Source organism: Protopterus annectens, chromosome 17.part0, assembly GCF_019279795.1.
Source record: "Protopterus annectens isolate FY-2018-M chromosome 17.part0, PAN1.0, whole genome shotgun sequence".
In the NCBI taxonomy this organism is placed as follows: Eukaryota; Metazoa; Chordata; order Ceratodontiformes; family Protopteridae; genus Protopterus; species Protopterus annectens.
In genome coordinates, this window is record NC_056751.1 from 580,918,798 (window position 1) to 580,940,397 (window position 21,600).

Below are 21,600 nucleotides of genomic sequence, written 5' to 3' on the forward strand. Positions count from 1 at the left end.
CTTCTAGACAAAAAAGGCACTTATCTTTAAGCGGGACTTGTTACTTGCAGTCAAAAATGCATTTAAAGCCTGCGTGAGGTTTACACTGGGAACTAGGTAGTGTTTCACAGTCAAAATTTCACCACAAAAATCAAGCACTATACCAACAGAACAGAGATATATAAAAAGATAAATTTCCCAAATGACACTTATCTTTTCAAATATTCTTTGCAACTCGAACTGCGGGGTCAAAGGCTAGTATTATTGACCAAGCACTTTCTCACCAGTGCACATGCATGCAGCAAAAAAGAACTGAAGATGACATGGGCAATGTTCAGTTTTATGTGACATACAGGCTTGCAACCCTGAATGGAGGTGAGCTCAGCCAATGTTCTTATGTCAAGAGGGCTATGGGAGTCAGTCCAGTTGAGTAGGTGTCAGCCTGCAACCGAGTCACATATATCAGGAATGTCACTGCAACACTGATCCAAAAATTGCACCCATGACATTTTCATGTTTTGCAGAACTACAACTCAGCATACAAATGAAATAGATATGGCTGGCTATGGGAGTCGGTCCAGCTGAGTAGGTGTCAGCCTGCAACTGAGTTGCATATATCAGGAATGTCACTGCAACACTGATCCAAAAATTGCACCCATGCCATTTTCAGGTTTTGCAGAACTGCAACTCAGCATACAAATGAAATAGATATGGCTCAGATACTGCATATATGCAGCACTCAAGACCATAGAGGATAACCTTGTTTCCTGTCACAGATTAAGATAACACATAATGCAGGAAGCAAGCAGACTCTGGTAGAAATGCATACTTACCATGGAAGGGGTGGGTGATTATTGTGGCAGCAGAGCGGGCAACCATTTCACGTGATGTCTAAAATAAATAAAATGGAAGAAAATCCGTCACTTAACACATCATGTTTCTCTTCCAATTCACTTTACTGTCAATTACTTACACGGAGTTATTCTGTACTTTAACAGAAGGACAGGCTTTGAAACGTGAGAACACATATTTCAGCGGATAAGACAGATTGCCATTTTCAAGCAGAACTGAAAAATATCGGAATCCCATTTTTTGTTCACTGTATCAGGTATTCCATAGAGCCATGAACAAATATTAAGCACAAATAAACATGTACATGTGCAGTAATAAAAACTGTTGGCAATACAACATTACAATGTTTACACAAAAACAAAACGTTTGAGTGGACACCAAAAGTGACAAATTCATTTTAGAACAGGGGAAAAAATTAATCTCCCCAGCTTTTCTTAAGTATCCCACACAAAGGGTGATATTGTTGGGTATCAGGAAAAATTAGTATGTTTAAAATAAACAAAATTCACGAGCTTTGCAGCCTATTCTGCTTGGGCTACCTCAGTATGAAATTGTGGTCCTATAAGGTACAAGCTCAGGAGTCCACCTCAGCAAGCTTTGCAGACAGACCCTGTTCAGCTAGGTACTCCTGCCAGGTCACTTACAATTGTACGATGGTGGTAAAGTGAATGTCCTCCCCACTGTCTGCACAGAGTTTCCCAATGAGCACTCTTGTATGATCTTTTTAGCAACTCACTGCAGAACAGGTGACATAGAGCAGCAGACCATGGTCCCTTCTCATTAATAACTTACCAGCATGCTGTCTACATCTGCATGAATGTGGCATGCAGTCCTATTGGTGGGCTTACACTCAATATAACACCATTTGGTTTATAAGGCACAAAAGATTTTTTTCCATAACTTACCTTACCTACTTTTGGTCTATACCCAACATCTATCTGCTTGTGCTAACACCTCACACTTATTGGTGGGTCTGCTTCTTTCGCCTCCCACCCTCATCTCTGGCCACCACCCCAGAGTCTAGACTTCATATACTGCACTATTCCCACCCCTTTATATCTTTCACGTAGCTGTTTTATCCACAGCCTTGCACCTACCCATTGTAAAAGTCTGTTTGTCTTTTCAGCTTTTCCCGGTAAGGGGTCGCCACAACGGAACTCCGGCCCACTAATGATTGCCAGTAGATTTTTATGGTGCCGAGTTGCCAGCCCGACGCCCAACCTTCAGCAAAGGCACACCCATTCACACATGTCTTTCAGAGGCCACTCGACCGCGGGGAGGACATGCAGACTCCACACAGAAGGCACTCCCCGCAAACTAGCTGAGAATCGAACGGGAGAACCTCTTGCTGTGAGGCAACAATTACATCTTACCTCTAAGCAAGACATCAGCTGCCTAATTGCATCGTGGTCCTAAACAAAACAGCTTAGTTAAAATAGCATCAAAGTTAACTAAGCATACATTAAACCATAACAATTAATTGTACACTAAAATAACACAAGGAGAAGACCGCAAAACCAAAAACTTGTAGAAAAATATATGGTCCAGGCAACGGCTAAATAAAATAGTTTATTATAAAACAGGTTACACACAAGCACTTTCTCCCTGACACAATGCAGGGCTTTTTCAAGTGAAACAAACACACACCATAACCCTCCGTTTAAATACCATAACAAGAAAAAAAAAGGCGCCAAAGAGTCTTAAATATATACCCCTCATTTAAAATGTTGCCAAAAAGTACAGTTTTGTACCTACCATAAATGTAGATGTCCGATAGGTATGCATCTGCAGTCATAACATATGGGTTGTCCTGCCTCAGGCAGCCCTTCGGTCGGCCGGATTCCAAAGTCTGGGTCTGGCCTCGGCTGATGTCGCACTTTCCCCGACGTCAGAGCATCTGGGGTATAAAAGCATCAGCTGACGCCATTTTCCTCAGTTTTTCTTGCCCCAGATGCCAGGTGCCCTCAAGGAAAGCTAAATTTGGATAAATGCTGAAAAGTTCCAAACATTTGCAAATTATATACAAGAATAAACAAACAAATACACCATAATAGATTCCCCCAGCTAGCTAAAAGAGGGGTAAGCACCCTAGGAATACCACAGAGGGGAAGGAGGGAGGGTAATCCTGACTGCAGATGCATACCCATCGGACATATACATTTATGGTAGGTACAAAACTGTACTATGTCCTTCAAGGATGCATCTGCAGTCATAACATATGGGTAGAATACCATAGCCAATCTGGGGGAGGAGGTACTAAGAAAAGGATGGTGTAGTTAAGATCCCCTGCAGGACTGCAGTTGCAAACTCTGCTCTGGATCTAGAGTATAAAGGTAGATTGCAATGCTTTGCAAATGTATGCATGGAGCTCCAAGTAGCAGCTTCTAAAATGTCCTTGGTAGCCACCCCCCGTAGGAAGGCTGTAGTGGTGGCCGTGGCCCTTGTGGAGTGAGGCCTGATATTTTCAGGAACTGTCTTTCCATGAAAGGAGTAGCAAAAGCGAATGCAATTTCCTATCCATTTTGAAATTGTCTGTTTGGAAATTGCTCTTCCTTGCACCCCAGCTGCATATGCTACAAAAAGTTGGTCAGTTTTTCTGCTAGTTTTTGTTCTGTCCAAGTAGTAGCGTAGTTGTCTGTGTATATCCAGGGTGTGCAATAGTTTTTCCCCTTTATTCTGTGGATTAGGGAAGAACGTAGGCAAGTGAATAGCTTGGTTCAAGGATACCCTAGATACCACCTTTGGCATAAAAGTAGGATTGGTTCTTAGTGACACTCTGTCCTGGTGGAAAATTAGAAAAGGTTGCACTGCCATTAATGCTTGTAACTCAGATACTCTTCTTGCTGAAGTGATTGCCAGAAGGAATGCAGTTTTCCAAGATAGAAACTGTAGATCCGCTGATGCTGCTGGTTCAAAAGGAGGTAGTGTCAGTTTTTTTTAGCACAAAGTTGAGATCCCAGGCAGGTATAGGGGGTCTTATTGGAGGTTTAACAGTTTTGATTCCTCTCAGGAATTGTCTGAGGAGAGGGTGTGAGAAGATAGGTGGATCCACATTGTATTCTGCTGAAAGTGCTGAAGCATGAATCTTAATGGAAGAAAAGGACAGGCCCTTGTGGAACAATTCTGCTAAATATTCAAGGATATGCGCTAGGTTTGCCACTGTGACATCTGTGCCCTTTGATGTGCTCCAAATGAGAAATCCCTTCCATTTAGCTGAGTATGTCTTCCTTGTGGAAGGCCTGCGAGGCTCCAGGATAATGTCCTTCACCCTCTGAGATAAAACAGTTTGATTGGGATTTAAGGAATTTTCCAGGCAGTTAGCTGCAATGTTTTCAAGTTGGGATGCAGGGTCTTGAAATTGTTCTGCGTTAGAAGAAGAGGCCATAGGGGGAGAGGCCATGATTTTGTCTGAGACATGCTTCTCAATAGTGGATACCAGTGTTGTCTTGGCCAGTTCGGTGCTATTAGTATCACTTTTGGCTGTTCCTCCCTGATCTTCAGTAGAACCTTGTACATCAATGGGAGAGGTGGGAAGGCATATACTGTTAGGGCTTTCCAGCTGAAAGAGAGAGAGTCCACCCTCCAAGCTTGTGGGTGGTATGTCCTTGAGCAGAATGTCTTCAGTTGATGGTTGAATGGGGAGACGAACAGATCCATCTCCGGCATTCCCCATGTCTTTATGAGTTTGAAGATGTCTGGGTGCAGTATCCATTCGTGTGCATCCATAGTAGTTCTGCTTAAGCTGTCTGCCAGTGCATTTTCTTTCCCTGGCACGAATTGGGCCTGTAGTTGGATATTGAGATTCAGGCATAGATCCCACAGATTCATAGCCATCCGGCACAGAGGGTAAGAATGTGTGCCTCCCTGTTTGTTTATGTACCACATGACCGTGGTGTTGTCTGTCCTTATTAACAGATGTCCTTGTTGGAGGAAGGGTTTGAACGCCTCGATTGCATGCCTCACTGCCAGCATTTCCTTTTGGTTTATGTGCATGCTTAGCTGCCCTTGAGGCCATAGGCCTTGGATACATTTGCCCTCCATGTGTGCTCCCCATCCTCGGTCTGAGGCGTCCGTGGTGATGGTCTGCCTTGTTCTTGGTTTGTTGAAAGGCAACCCTCTGTTGGACTGGCAGGCCTGAGCCCACCACAGGAATTCCTTTTGAAGGCATGGAATGATTGGTATCATGGTTTCTAAACTGTGACTGTGTTGAGACCATACACTCCTTAGGTACCATTGTAATTTCCTCACATGCAGTCTGGCATGTGGGATTAGAATTATGCAAAATGCCATGTAACCCAGGGCCTGCAGGATTTTCCTTGCAGTAAGCTGAGTTTGTCTTGTCAGAATCATGAAGTAATCTGGAAGTTGTTTTTGCTTTTCTTCTGTGAGAAATGCCATTTGAGTGTTTGTGTCCAGATCTGCACCCAAAAAGGTTATCCTTTGGGATGGTACTAGTCTTGACTTTTGGATGTTGACTGTGTATCCCAAGGTCTGTAACAGGTGTATGGCATAGGCCAAGTCCTTTAACAATTTTTTCTTGTTGTCCGCTTGTATTAGGCAGTCGTCCAGGTATGGATAAATTTGAATTCCCTGTAGTCTGCAATGTGCAATTACTGATGCCAGGCATTTCGTGAATACTCTGGGCGCAGTAGATAAGCCAAAAGGCAATGCTGAGAATTGATAATGCTCTGATCCTGCAAGAAATCTGAGGTGTTTTCTGCAGCTTGGTCGGATAGGGACGTGCAGGTATGCCTCCTTGAGATCTAGAGTCACCAGCCAAGACTCCTTGCCCAGCATGGGAAGAAGTTGCTGTAGGGTCAGCATTTTGAATTTTGGCACAATGAGATAAGTGTTCAGAGCGGACAGGTCGAGAATAGGCCTCCATTGATTTTCTTTCCTTGGTACAAGGAATAGTCTGGAGTAAAATCCTTGGCCTTGTTCTGAGCATGGTACCTTTTTTATAGCTTTCATCTGAAGTAAATTGCTGATTTGTCTTAAAGCCTCTGCCTTCTGATTTGGTGGAAGGTTTGGCATTCCTCTTCTTTTTGGCAAAGTGTGGAAATGAAACCTGTATCATTTGTCTATTATTTGCAATGTCCATGTATCCTTTGTAATATAATGCCAGTTTTTTGAGAATAAGGCCAGCTTTCCGCCCAAGGGTGCTTCCAATTGATCCCTGGTAGGCGGAATCAGAGTCAAGTCATTGAGTCTGTCCTGTAGTAGTGGTTGTCGCTGTAGCTGTTGCACTACTCCTCTGGTTGGCAGGCTGCCACTGACTGCCTCTGTAGGAGCCCTTCGATTGACCTCTGCCTCTAGAGCGCCTATTCCTGCCTCTCTGGGCTCTGTTCGAGTCTGGAAAGGACCAATTCTTTGTAGGCCAGTTTCTGCTGAATCTCGGTGGTTGAACTTGCAGGAAATCTTTAACTGTTTGCACAGATTTTGCTTTTTCTTCGACCGTTTTTAGAATCTCCTGAGCAGGGGAGCCAAATAAATTTTGTTTCTCCATTGGAGCATCGAGGAGTTTAGCTTTAACATGGTCTGGCAAAGATTGCTCCTTCAGCCACGCATGCCTACGAATAACTGCCCCAGTCATAGCTGATCTAAATGAAGCCTCCAGTGCATCATAGCCACATTTTAAGAAATGATTACTAACCTGCTGTGAGTTATGTACCAAATCCTGAAGGGATTTACGGTCTAGGGGTTCAGGAGAAGAAAGTTTCTTATTCAGTTCATCTAACAAATACTCTTGGTACTCTATCATATGAAATTGACAGTTTAATGCCCTGACAGAAAGAGTTGCAGATGTATACACCTTCTTTCCCCATCTCTCTAAAGCTCTAGACTCTCTTTCAGAGGGTAGAGGATTTTTGGCAGTAGCGGCTGCAACTCCTTTAGGGCCCTGAGAAATAGTTTCTGGTTCTGCAGAATGGGCTTTATACAGATGGAAATGAGAATCCGGGACCCTGTAATATCGGTCAGGTTTGGCAGGGGCCAGAGGAAGAGTATCAGGGGCTGTACAGACATCATTGTACACATCATCAATTACATTTAGAACAGGAGGTATAGCTAAGGGCCTATGCTGAGGCAAATGCAAAAAGGTCCTTAATCTTTTTCTAGAATCAGAGAAATCCTGACCTTGCCATTGAAAGTGCTCTCTCATGGAGTGTAAAGTCTCCCCAAAGGAAAACTCTTCAGGAGGGGAGGGTGAGGGGATAGATTCCTCTGCATCTGAATCCTCATAAGGCGAGTAAGGCCCTTCCTGATGGTCTGACAACTCAGATCCATCCGTGGAATCATCTGAGGAATGTGGTTCAGAGGGGTCAGTCCTGGGCCTTTTGTCTGGAGGAGGTTGAGAGGTCCTGTCCGGGTGAGGTTGTGAACCCCTAATTAAGGAGATAAGTTCCTCAGCAAGGCAGAGGATCTGTGAACTAGAGGAAGGCCTCTGGGGAGCAGATCTGGCAGGCAAAGCTTTAGAAAGTTTGGCAGCTTTAGCCCTAGAAAAGGCCTTAATGGACATAGAAGCTGGGGGCCTAGCTGCCCCACGTGCAGGGGTAGAAATGTCCAAAGGTAAGGTGTCGGACAATTCCTGAACACTAGCTTCGGTAGGTAGTTCTGAAGCCGACTCAGCCGGGGCCTCTCGGGCCTCGGTGGTCGGGAGCATGGTTTCGGAAGAAGGAATAACCGAGGACTTGGTTTCGGCCGAAACCGAGACACTCGCGGTATGCCTGGCCGAGGTTTCAGCCGAAACCGTGGGCCGCGAGTGTCGGTCCTTTTCCTTGCGTTTTTTGGCCATATGCGAAGTCGGAGTCTCCGACGGCATTTTATAAGCAAAAGCGGCTCCAAAAAATTCCTCTGCGAACTCCAACCGACGTCTAAGAGTTCGTCGGTTGAAGGAGGCACAGGCTAAACAGGCCGATACGTCGTGGTCTGGGCCTAAGCAAGGAAGGCAGTAAGAATGGAAATCCTTATGAGGTATTTGTTTCCCACAAGTTAAACAATTATTTACTTTGTCTGACATCGGCTGAGGCAAGAAAGAGTCCCCAACGGGGTACTTAGCTTTTCAAGTCTTCGTAGCTGAAATCACTGGATCTGACCGACCGGCACTTGCGAACAGCTTCTGCTTCGGGCACCGCACGGCAAGAAAGACTGAGGAAAATGGCGTCGGCTGATGCTTTTATACCCCAGACGCTCTGACGTCGGGGAAAGTGCGACATCAGCCGAGGCCAGACCCAGACTTTGGAATCCGGCCGACCGAAGGGCTGCCTGAGGCAGGACAACCCATATGTTATGACTGCAGATGCATCCTTGAAGGACATCAACATTATCCACTTTTTATACAGCAACATTACCCACATTTTATAAAAATTCTACATTAAATGTATTTTGTACAGTAAATATCATCCTCTAAACATATTAAACGTGAAAGCAATAAATAAAATGTTTAACAGTTTTCAAGCAGTAAGGGCTAAAAAAATGTGCGTATGTTAAAGGGTGCTGGAAAAACAGACATTTAATTACAACTTCGCAGCCTACTTAATCAAGTAAGGCTTAATGGAGATGTGATCATTTAAACCCGGGGGATAGTCTGCATTCAATAATTTTAATTGCCAGTAGGTTTCCCTACAGCATAAACAATTTTCCCAATCACCCCCCCCCCCCCCCCCGGGTCAACATGGATTTGTTCCAGAACTCCAAAAAGGAAACCTGAATGATTTGGTTCTGCACGTAGGTGCCTATACAATGCGTTCTTCAAACTTTTCTTCTTAATATTGTCAAGTGTGCTCATATACACGTTTATTTAATGCCCTTTCTGATTTCCCTACATAAAAACTAGGGCAGTCTTTACATAAAGTCAAATACACTATTGGAAAATGCTAAAATTCAACCAGGATATTGTACACAGGATAGGGGAGAGCCCTAACTTTGTTTTTAAAACAGTGACTAACTTGAAAAATTTTTTGAGAGAAATAAGGAAGGAGTTAGGTCCCAGTTTGTTTTTGGAAGAAAAAATGTGTGGTTATTGTAAATACATTGTAGACAAAGAATTTATAACACTGGACAATTACACGAGAAGTGTTGTACTCTTTAGGAAGGGTAACTGCATGACCAGGGGCATAGTGTAGTTGGCTTTATGTAAAGACTGCCCTAGTTTTTATATAGGTAAATCAGAAAGGGCATTAAATAAACATGTATATGAGCACACTTACAATATTAAGAAGAAAAGTTTGATTGACGCATTGTATAGGCACCTACATCATATGCAGGACCAAATCCATTCAGGTTTCCGTTTTGGAATTTTGGGACAAGTCCATGTTGACCCTAGGGGGGGGATGATTGGGAAAATTGGTTATGCTGTAGGGAAACCTGGCAATTAAAATTGAATGCAGCCCACCCCCCGGGTTTAAATGACCACATCTCCATTAAGCCTTACTTGACTAAGGCGGCTGAGAAGTTGTAATTAAATGTTTGCTTGTTTTTCCAGCACCCTTTAACATACACATTTTTAGCCCTTACTGCTTGAAAACTGTTGAAAACTTTTTATTTATTGCTTTCACATCTAATATGTTTAGAGAATGATAATATTTACTGTACAAAATACATTTAATGTAGAATTTTTATAAAATGTGGGTAATGTTGCTGTATAAAAAGTGGATGTTGTTGTTTTGGCAACATTTTAAATGTGAGGGGTATATATTACTTTAAGACTCTCTTACACCTTTTTTTTACTTGTTAAGGTATTTAAATGGAGGGTTATAGTGTTTATTTCACTTGAAAAAGCCCTGCATTGTGTCAGGGTGAAAGCGCTTGTGTGTAAACTGTTTTATAATAAATTATTTTATTTAGCCGTTTCCTGTTGCCTGGACCGTATATTTTCTACAATTAATTATACACTAGCAAAATGTTTAGAGATATGTACCGGTCAACACTATTATGCACTATATTCCTAATCCTGCACTCATCAACATCTGTAAGTGCTATAATTCTAACCCTGCTAACTTTTGTTACTACTTAACACTATCTCCTTTGTCACCCTGATGATGTAGAAGACTGAAGCCTGACTACAGCTCAACTGACCCAGGTTCAATTAGTGGCTCAGGCGACTAACAGAGCATCAAGGGAGGGATGGGCATCCCCTGTAACTATCTCTAGTGGAGGCTGGGGATGCTGCAAAGGGAATGGCTTAGAGAGTGGTAAGAGTGGTGGCCATGGCTCAGCTGCCACTGAGACAGGGCAATATGCTGCACACCGCAGCTGCTCACACAACTGCATCTCAAGCATCACCACATTACTGCATGGGGGACGAATGGTGGATAGTGCATTGTGGGATATCAGAGGGTAGGGCATGACAGAAATCCCCAGCAGAACTGACGGCCTAGCTCACCAAAATGCCCTTAGATTCTGTGACCAGCCCCAGCTACAATCAGAGAAAGTCTAGTGATCAGGAGTACCTGGCAAATACAGAGTGGATGAGGAGCACCAGGTAGGAAGGCCATGCAAGAAATCCTCCGCACAAACAAACGAGCATGCACATGCACACACAAGACAAAATCATATATTTATATTCCATCCCAGCTACAAAAATACTGGCACACAGTTCAAACTTTACCAAACCACATATCTCATAGTCAGATAAAAGTAAACAAGAATGCAAGGAATATTCCACACCTAGGGCATTCTGCTCTGCAGACAAATTCTAACTACACCCAATTAAATGAAACAATACAGCAGGTGACACTGTATTCCTCTCGTTTCTCTAAAGTCTGAACTTCCATTCCCCTCTCACTCAGATTAACAGCCTAAAATCCTACCAGCTACTATTGAAACACTACCCAGAGGTCTCATGGCTTTGGTCATGTACCACACCTGGCTAATCCCCCCTGAACTATCCTGCTCTAAAATGACTACTTGGCCAATAATCTTCTATCTTTTCCTGTAGTATTATGTCTGCTTGGTCATACACACTTTACCACAGTTTCAACAGCAGTTTATGAAAGTTCACTTTACCACCATCGTACAATTATAAAATATTGCACATCTAAACTTTGTTACTGTAAATACTCATTTGGATCTACCTTTGAATGATTTCTTGTATTACTGTATTGCCTGCATCATGAATATACTAGATTTGTATGTTGACTATTCATTTGCATCTTGTCAAGGTTTCTATTTTCTCACTATCGTGTGCTCAAGCAATCATTACTTCTGCCATTACTGTATGCTTAGATAATTCATTACACTACATATGTATGTATGTTACCTTCTCTCTACATCTTGTGGAGCTTTTCTTCCACAGCCTCAGCTGAAAAGGGGATTTTCACCCCAATGAAACTCAAATTAAAAAAATCAATCAACAAATACTAGCATAAAATACTTAATACTCTCTCAGCCAAACAATACAAAATATCCCAACACCGATAAACTAAAAATATACCATGTACCATTAATACTAATAGATCAGGAGAGGTCATTGTACCCCTGTATTCTTCACTTATCAGACCAATGATTGAGTACAACGCCCCATTCGGAATGTACCTTACCCGACACCTGCAGCAGTTGGAAAGACCCCAAAAGTTCCTCACCAAAAGGATAAAGGGGCTCAAACATATGTCATACGATGCCCGACTGAAGAAACTCCAGCTCTATTCAGTCGCATACCGTCTGCTCAGAGGTGATCTGTGCCTGACATACAAGGCCATGTCCAACCCGGAATTAATGGACATGCTCCACCTCAAAAAATCCAAATCCACCAGAGCCACGAGAGCAAGAGACTTAAACCTCAACACGGATATAAATAGGACGTGCTGGAGGGACAGATTCATCACCCAGAGACTCCCTACACTATGGAAAAGAATCCCAGTCCATGTGAGGCAGAGCCCCTCAATGACTCTGTTCAAGAGAAATCTTGACGAGTGGATGGGAGATCGTAGGTTTACCCCGGGAATCATCTCTGTATGACAGCTGGACAGAGGCACAGCAAACTAATGGGTATAATATTCTCATCCTAAGGGGTGGTGAAAGCCACACACACTCTGGCTAGGCTTATAAATGCCCTAGGGCAGATAGCCTAGTATGAACCTATGAACCTTTAGCAGAGACACAGAAACCAATCCAAGAACTCACTCACCATTGCTAACACAAAACTAAAATGCACAAAGTATTTGTAATAAAAATCTCAAAAATGCACAGTTTGACTGCCTTCCAACAAACTAGATATACTAGCAATCATAGATACTTGCTTAAAAATTTGCAAATACAAGCAATGACATTATACCACCAGACTGCAACATAATATAAAGACTGCATGCATTACCAAAGGAACTGGAAGCCTTGTCCTCCTGTACTCTAGTGACTTAAAAATAATCAGCAATACACTGACTATACCCCAATGTGATAGTTTAGAAATACTACTCAGCACTCCATTTAACCAAATGCACAATAATACATATATAATAGTTAAATACTTCCAAATGCCATACACTAAACATACCTGAAACTATTTAGTCTTAGCTCAGACGCACACAAATTAAATGATCCTGTTGGGAGAAGTAAAGAATGACTGGACAAAAAAATAAATTATGTACTCAGCATAATGTTCCATCAGTGTTGCCATTATCATTCTCCCTCCTCAACTTATGGGTTCGGATCTGATCCCTCCGATCTGACTTAGCCATTGCAAAAGCTCTTGAGCTACTGTCTTACACACACTGTACCAACCTCAAGTACCTTGGATCTTGTTTGCAAACATTAGCAGAAAGAAGTACTAAATTACAGAGATAGGAGACTATATCTGGAGCTATGTACCTAGGAAATGGCATAATAATAATAATAACAAAAACACTTGTTCTTCCAGGAGCTTACAGGGCAGGGGGGCTGGTGGGAGGGTAGTTGAGGAAGAATAAAAATGAACACAGAACGTTATGGTGAGTATGTAACTTCCTTATTTATTTATTTATTTTATTTTATTTGCAGTTGTTTAACCAGGATAGTCCACTGGGCCTAAAGAACCCGTTTTCAATGGAGTCCTGGGGAGAAAAGCTCCACATACAAATCGTACAAAGATTCTATTCTACATACAGATTATACAAAGGTTATGTTACACACATAGTTTACATGAGGATTAAAGAAAAAACATTGTAGAATTACAATTATAAGTTAGTCAAAAACGAAAACAAAAATTTTTTTTTCTCCTTTGGACGGCACAGTGGTGCAGCGGGTAGCATCGTCACCTCACAGCAAGAGGCTCTCTGGTTCGATTCTCGTCTAGGGTGCCTTCTGTGTGGAGTCAGTATGTTCTTCTTGCATTTGTGTGGGTTTCCTCTCTGTGCTCCTGTTTTCTCCCACGTTTCAAAGACATACGTCTGGAGCGTTTTTTTCCCAGGCCTCTGCTGAAAATTAGCTTTGTTCCAGGTCGGACTTTCCCGGTAAATAAATGTTAAATAAAATAAAATAAATACAAAATTAGCTGAATTTTTCTAAATTTCATTGTGTCCTCAACTTATGGTATAGAGTTCCCAGCTACTAGATTCCCTGGGTGGACTCAAGGAAGAATATTCCTGAGCACCACTGAACCAAAAGATGCCCTACACCCCTGGAGACCATATCCAATTTGTAATGAGTAACAAATGTGCAGGGAGTAGCCCAAGCTGATGCTGCACAAATGTTATCCATGGAGGCTCTAGACTGGAAGACTGATGAAGTAGCCATGACTCTAGTGGAATGAGCTTGCATTGGTTTTGATAAAGTAATGTGCAATTTGCTGTATATACAAAAAAACACAATCCATAAGCTATCTGCTTAGAGTACCATTTGGCAACAAGTTTTCTTAGTTTCATGTCTGAATCGGAAACAAATTGGTCAGTTTTCCTGATATTTTCTGTTCTGCGTAGGTAAAAATGCAAATGCCTGTGGACATCCAATAAATGCAACGTGCATTAGCCTTTATTAGAAAATCTGGGGAAGAATACCTGCAAATTGATAGATTGATTAATATTAGCCTCTGAAACCACTTTAGGGAGAAAGGAAGCATTAGTTCTTAAAGTGACCCTGTCTTTATGAAAGATCAAATAAGGCAGTTTCGAAGATAAGGCCTGAATCTATGAAATTCTTCTGGTGGAAGTAATGGATTCTACAAAAACAGATTTCTGAGAGAGATACCTGAAGTCACATTTAGCTGCAGGTTCAAAAGGGGATTGAGTGAGTTGCTGCCGAACCAGATTAAGGTTTCATGGACGAGTAGGGTCCCTAAAAAGAGGCATCAGAAACAGAGTACCTCACAAAAAAGGATTTGTACAGTCTATGAGAGGCAACAGAAGTACCTTCAAATCCTATGTGAAAATTTGAGATCACTGCTAATTGAACCTTCACTGTGGAGGAGCTAGCTCCCTCTTTAAAAACTAAGGATAAGAATTCAAGGATACTATGCAAAACAGCTGAAAAGGGATCAACGTTATTTTTACGAGCCCAGTACGCAATTCTTCTCCATTTACTGAAGTAAAGTTTACGTGTAGATGGTTTATGTGAAGATAAAAGTATTTGATGGACTGGAGAGGACGGCATAGCTTGTCTGGCTACTAACGGAATTGGAGAAGTAAAACATTCAGCCTCAGGTTCGGTACGTCTGGATAGATCATGCCTGTTGGATGACACAGAAGCTCTGGAGTCGGATCCAGAATCTATGGTTGGTGGAGTAAGTGAGACCAAAGGAAGGGGGACAAAGTCTGTTGAGGGTAAAAGGGTGCAATGAAGACAATTTTGCTCCAACAAGGCAGCTTTCTGTAGAAACTTGGAAATTAGTGGGATTGATGGGTAGGCATAAAGAAGACCGGGGGTTAATTGTGAAGTAGAGCATTCCTCGGTGACTCCTCCTATGGGGGGGGGGGGGGTCAAGGCAAAGTAGCTGTTACACTTGTTGTTTAAGGCAGAAGCAGAAAGATCGCACCAAGGCTGCCCCCACTGATGAAAAATTGTGCCCACCACATTTTTGTTCAGAGATCATTCGTGAGGTAGAAGAATGCACCTACTCAGCTTGTCTGCTCTCACAATGGACTTCCCCAAATGTGCATTGTGATGAGTAATTGATTGGTTGAGATCATCCATTGTCACATTCGGAGCTTCTCAACACAAGGGGTAAAGTTTGGCCCCTCCTTGTTTGTTGATGTACCAAACTACTGACACGTTGTCTGTTTCAATTGCAATCAGCCCCAAGGGGAGAGCTTCTTGAAAGGTTTGCAACACCAAAAGCACCACTCTCATCTCTAGAACACAGACATGCAAATTGGCCTTTTTGGGACCAAGTGCCTTGGACTGTTTTCCCCAGGTACTGCCATCCCCCACCCTAACTGGAAAGTGTCCGTTGGTCACTATGGCCTTGGGCTGAGGAGGAATGAATGGCCTTGTAAAACCTGTTCCGAGTCCACCACCTGAGATCTCTCACAAATCTGAGTAATACACATCAGGGTTGACACAGGTTGGTAAAGTACTGACCACTGTGTGGCTAGCATCCACTATAGAATCCTCATGTAAAACCTGGCTACTATAGAATCCTCATGTAAAACCTGGCTACTACAGTTACTGCCACTGCCACTGATCCTAGTGCCTGAAAAACCAAGTGGACAGAAACTTTGGTGCTGCAGATTATTTTCCTGACCTGTGTTCTTAAGGTCTGAACTCGTAGTGGAGGCATTGAAGCTATCACTGACTGTGTTGAACAATGTTCTTATAAATTCCATTTGAGTAGGTTCTAAATGAAACTATTCATAGTTTATGGTAATCTCCAGATAACAGCATTTCTGAAGAACCGGATTCCTTGCCTCTGTTACTTGATGTCTGGTCTGGGTGGTAATGAGTCAGTCATTTAGATATGGAAACGCCCAGAATTCTTGCAGTTTCAAGTCAGCTGTCTCTGGAGGCCAAATCAACTTTGTAATGAATAATAAAGGTATGAGGTCTTGCCCATGTTGCTGCAGCCCAGAATTCTTGCAGTTTCAAGTCAGCTGCCACTACTGCCATACATTTGGTAAATATCTTGGGGGCTGTTTTATGGGATAGTATGCATCCTAAATGTCTAACTAGCACATCCAATCATTCTTTCCCAGAAATGGGACAATGAACTGAACCGTGACCATCCAAAACTTGGTACGTTGAACTGATTTGTTCAAGTTGCTGAGATCCAAGTTTGGTCTCCAGTCCCGTTTTCTTTGGCACTAAAAATAATCTTAAGTGCTGGATTTGACTTGATCTGGTGGGACCTCTTAGATGACTTTTTCTAGCAGCTTTTTAAAGATTATTTAATTTATTTATTTATTTATTTAACATCTGTTGACTGGGAAAGTCCAACTAGGACAGAGCCTATTTTCAGCAGAGGCTCGCGGAGAAACACTCCAGACGCATCTCTTTGGAATGTGGGAGGAAACTGGAGTACCCGGAGAAAAAAGTACAGTTTTGTACCTACCATAAATGTAGAGGTCCGATAGGTATGCATCTGCAGTCATAACATAAGGGTTGTCCTGCCTCAGGCAGCCCTTCGGTCGGCCCGATTCCAAAGTCTGGGTCTGGCCTCGGCTGATGTCGCACTTTCCCGACGTCAGAGCGTCTGGGGTATAAAAGCATCAGCAGACGCCATTTTCCTCAGTGTTTCTTGCCCCAGGTGCCCTCTAGGAAGGCCAAATTTGGAGTAATGCAATAAATTCCAAACATTTTCCAAAATATATACATATATATATATATATATATATATATATATATATATACACATATACACACACAAACAAATACACCATAATAGATCCCCCAGCTAGCTAATGGAGGGGTAAGCACCCTAGGAATACCACAGAGGGGAAGGAGGGAGGGTAAACCTGACTGCAGATGCATACCTATCGGACATCTACATTTATGGTAGGTACAAAACTGTACTATGTCCTTCAAGGATGCATCTGCAGTCATAACATATGGGTAGAATACCATAGCCAATCTGGGGGAGGAGGTACTAAGAAAAGGATGGTGTAGTTAAGATACCCTGCAGGACTGCTGTAGCAAAACCTGCTCTGGATCTGGAGTATAAAGGTAAATTGTAATGTTTGGCAAATGTATGCACGGAGCTCCATGTAGCAGCTTCTAAAATGTCCTTGGTAGCCACCCTCTTAGGAAGGCTGTAGTGGTGGCTGTGGCCCTCGTGGAATGAGGCCTAATGTTTGCAGGAACCGTCTTTCCATGAAAGGAGTAACAAAATCGAATGCAATTTCCTATCCACTTTGAAATTGTCTGTTTGGAAATTGCTTTTCCTTGTACCCCAGCAGCATATGCTACAAGGAGTTGGTCAGTCTTTCTGTAACTTTTAGTTCTGTCCAAGTAGTAGCGTAGTTGTCTGTGTATATCCAGAGTGTGTAGAAGTTTTTCCCCTTTATTTTGTGGATTTGGGAAGAATGTAGGCAAGTGAATAGCTTGGTTCAAGGATACCCTAGATACCACCTTTGGCATAAAAGTAGGATTGGTTCTCAATGAAACTCTGTCCTGATGGAAGATAAGAAATGGCTGTACTGCCATTAAAGCTTGTAACGCAGATACTCTTCTTGCTGAAGTTATGGCCAGAAGGAATGCAGTTTTCCAAGACAGAAACTGTAGATCCGCCGATGCTGCTGGTTCAAAGGGAGGAAGTGTTAGTTTCTCCAGCACAAAGTTGAGATCCCAAGTAGGTAAAGGGGGCTTCCTTGGAGGATTGATGTTTTGATTCCTCTCAGAAATTGCCTGAGGAGAGGATGCGAGAAGATAGGTGGATCAACATTGTATTCTGCTGAAATTGCTGAGGCATGAATCTTAATGGAAGAATAGGACAGGCCATTGTGGAACAATTCCGCTAAGTATTCCAGAATATGTGCCATGCTCGCCACTGTCACATCTAAGTCTTTTGTTGTGTTCCAAATGAGAAATCTTTTCCATTTTGCTGAGTATGTCTTCCTTGTGGAAGGCCGGCGAGCTTCCATAATAATGTCCTTTACTCTCTGTGATAAGTTATTTTGAGGGGGGTTTATGGAATTTTCCAGGCAGTTAGCTGCAATGTTTTCAAGTTGGGATGCATGAGCTTGAAATTGTTCTGCGTCAGAAGAAGTGGCCATAGGGGGAGAGGCCACGGTTACGTCTGTGACATGCTCCTCAATAGTGGGTACCAGTGCTGCCTTGGCCAGTCTGGAGCTATCAGAATCACTCTTGGCTGTTCTGCCTTGATCTTCAGTAAAACCTTGGACATTAATGGGAAAGGTGGGAAGGCATAGACTTTTAGAGCTTTCCAGCTGAAAGAGAGTCCACCCTCCAAGCTTGTGGGTGGTATGTCCTTGAGCAGAATGTCTTGAGTTGATGATTGTGGGGCGAGGCGAACAGATCTATCTCCGGCTTTCCCCATGCTTGTGTTATGAGTAGAAAGATGTCTGGGTGCAGCATCCATTCGTGTGCATCCATGGTAGTTCTGCTTAAGCTGTCTGCCAGTGCATTTTCTTTCCCTGGCACAAACTGGGACTGTAGTTGGATACTGAGTTTCAAGCATAGTTCCCATAGATTCATGGCCAACCTGCATAGAGGGTAGGAATGCGTGCCTCCTTGCTTGTTTATGTACCGCATGACTGTGGTGTTGTCTGTCCTTATTAACAGGTGGCCTTGATGGAGGAAAGGTTTGAAGGTCTCGATTGCATGCATCACTGCCAGCATTTCCTTTTGGTTTATGTGCATGCGCAGCTGTCCTTGAGTCCATAGGCCTTGGATACATTTGCCCTCCATGCGTGCACCCCATCCTCGGTCTGAAGTGTCCGTGGTGATGGTTTGTTTTGTTTTTGGTTTGTTGAAAAGCAATCCTCTGTTTGACTGGCAGGCTTGAGCCCACCACAGAAATTCCTTTTGAAGGCAAGGAATGATTGGTATCAAAGTTTCCAAACTGTGACTGTGCTGAGACCATACACTCCTTAGGTACCATTGTAATTTTCTCATATGCAGCCTGGCTTGTGGAATTAGAATTATGCAGGATGCTATGTAACCCAGGGCATGCAGGATTTTCCTTGCAGTTAGCTGAGTTTGTCTTGTCAGATTCATGAAGTAATCCGGAAGTTGTTTCTGTTTTTCTTCTGTGAGAAAGGCCATTTGGGTGGTTGTGTCTAGATCTGCACCCAAAAAGGTTATCCTTTGGGATGGAACAAGTCTTGATTTTTGGATGTTGACTGTGTATCCCAAGGCCTGTAATAGGTGGATGGCATAGTCCAAGTCCTTTATCAAATTTTTCTTGTTGTACGCTTGTATAAGGCAGTCGTCCAGATATGGGTAGATTTGAATCCCCTGAAGTCTGCAGTGTGCAATTACTGATGCCAGGCATTTCGTGAATACTCTGGGCGCAGTAGATAAGCCAAAGGGCAATGCTGAGAATTGATAATGCTCTGATCCTGCAAGAAATCTGAGGTGTCTTCTGCAACTTTGCCGAATAGGGACATGCAGGTATGCCTCCTTGAGATCTAGAGTCACCAGCCAAGACTCCTTGCCCAGCATGGGAAGAAGTTGCTGTAGGGTCAGCATCTTGAATTTTGGCACAATGAGGTAAGTATTCAGTGCGGACAGGTCGAGAATAGGCCTCCATTGATTTTCTTTTCTTGGAACAAGGAATAATCTGGAGTAAAATCCTTGGCCTTGTTCTGAAAGAGGTACCTTTTCTATGGCTTTCATTTGTATTAAGTTTTTGATCTGCTTTAAAGCCTCTGCCCTCTGATTTGGTGGCAGGTTTGGAATTCCGTTTCTTCTTGGCAAAGTGTGGAAGTGGAACCTGTATCCTTTGTCTATTATTTGCAGTGTCCATGTGTCCCTTGTAATGTAATGCCAGTTTTTTGAGAATAAAGAAAGCTTACTGCCCAATGGTGCTTCCAATTGAGCCCTGGTCGGCGGAATCAAAGGAAAGTCATTGAGTCTGTCCAGGTGTAGTAGTTGTTGTTGCTGTTCCTGCACTACCTCTCTGGTTGGTAGGCTGCCACTGACGGCCTCTGTAGGAGCCTCTAGCTTGCCCTCTACCTCTGGGACGCCTGTTCCTGCCCCTCTGGGAGTCTGGAAAGGACCAATTCTTAGTAGGCCAGTTTCTGCTGAATCTCGGTGGTTGTACTTGCAGAAAGTACTTAACTGTTTGCACAGATTTTGCCTTTTTTTCAAACTTCTTTAAGACCTCCTGAGCCGAGGAACCAAATAATTTTTGTTTTTCCATTGGAGCATCCAGGAGTTTAGCTTTAACGTGGTCTGGTAAAGATTGTTCCTTCAACCAGGCATGCCTACGAATAACTGCCCCAGTCATAGCTGACCTACATGAAGCTTCCAGTGCATCATAACCACACTGCAAAAAATGATTACTAACCTGCTGTGAGTTATGTACCAGATCCTGAAGGGATTTACGGTCCAGGGTTTCAGAAGAGGAAAGCTTCTTATGCAATTCATCTAACAAATACTCTTGGTACTGTATCATATGAAATTGACAATTTAATGCCCTCATGGAAAGAGTTGCAGAAGTATATACCTTCTTTCCCTATCTCTCTAAAGCTCTGGACTCCCTTTCAGAAGGTAGAGGATTTTTGGCAGTGGCAGCTGGAACCCCTTTTGGGCCCTGAGAAATAGTATCTGGGTCTGCAGAATGGGCCTTGTACAGATGTAGATGAGAATCCGGGACCCTGCAGTATCTATTAGGTTTGGCAGGAGCCGGAGGGAGAGAATCAGGGGCTGTACAAACATCATTGTACACATCATCAATAACATTCAAAACAGGAGGTATAGCTAAGGGCCTATGCTGAGGTAAATGTAAAAAGGTCCTTAATCTCTTTCTAGAATCAGAAAATTCCTGACCCTGCCATTGAAAATGTTCTCTCATAGAGTGTAGTGTCTCACCAAAGGAAAACTCTTCAGGAGGGGAGGCCGAAGGGATAGATTCTTCAGCATTAGAATCCTCGTAGGCCGAATAAGCCTCCTCCTGGTGATCTGACAACACAGATCCATCCGTAGACTCATCTGAAGAGTGTTGGTCAGAGGGCTCAGTCCTGGGCCTTTTGTCTGGTGGTGGTTGAAAGCCCTTGTCCGGGTGAGGCTGAGAACCTCTAATTAAAGAGATAAGATCCTCTGCAAGGCTGAGGGATCTGGGAACTAAAAGAAGGTCTCTGAGAGGTAGTCTTGGGAGGCAAAGCTTTAGCAAGTTCAGCAGCTTTAGCCCTGGAAAAAGCCTTAATAGACATGGATGCAGGGGGTCTGGCTGCACCACGTGCAGGAGTAGACTTGTCCAAAGGAATGGTGTCGGACATTTCCTGGACACTGGTTTCAGTAGGTAGCTCAGTAGCCGACTCAGCCGGGGCCTCCAGGGCCGCGGTGGTCGGTTGAGTGGATTCGGTTAAAGGAAGTACAGAGGACTCGGTTTCGGCCGAAACCGAGACACTTGCGGTAGGCCTAACCGTGGTTTCAGCCGAAACCGCGGGCCGCGAGTGTCGGTCCTTGTCCTTCCGTTTTTTCACCAAATGCAATGTCGGAGGCTCCGACAGCATCTTATATGCAAAATTAGCCCCAAAGAATTCCTCTGCAAACTCCGACCGACGTCTAAGAGTTAGTCGGTTGAAGGAAGCACAGGCTGAGCAGGCCGAGACGTTGTGGTCTGGGCCTAAGCAAGGGAGGCAGTAAGAGTGGAAATCCTTATGAGGTATTTGTTTCCCACAAGTTAAACAATTATTTACTTTATTTGACATCGGCTGAGGCAAGAAAGAGCCCCCAAGGGGTACT

General features: G+C 43.3%; 1 protein-coding gene across 1 annotated transcript in view; it reads right to left on the reverse strand.

The window, feature by feature from the left end:
• Positions 1 to 21,600, reverse strand: part of MTCH2 (mitochondrial carrier 2) — a 1,452,460-nt gene that overhangs the window by 653,448 nt on the left and 777,412 nt on the right. The window contains exon 6 of the mRNA XM_044059351.1: positions 813 to 870. Coding sequence (XP_043915286.1) covers positions 813 to 870 — 58 coding nt within the window. The remainder of the gene's footprint in view (positions 1 to 812; positions 871 to 21,600) is intronic.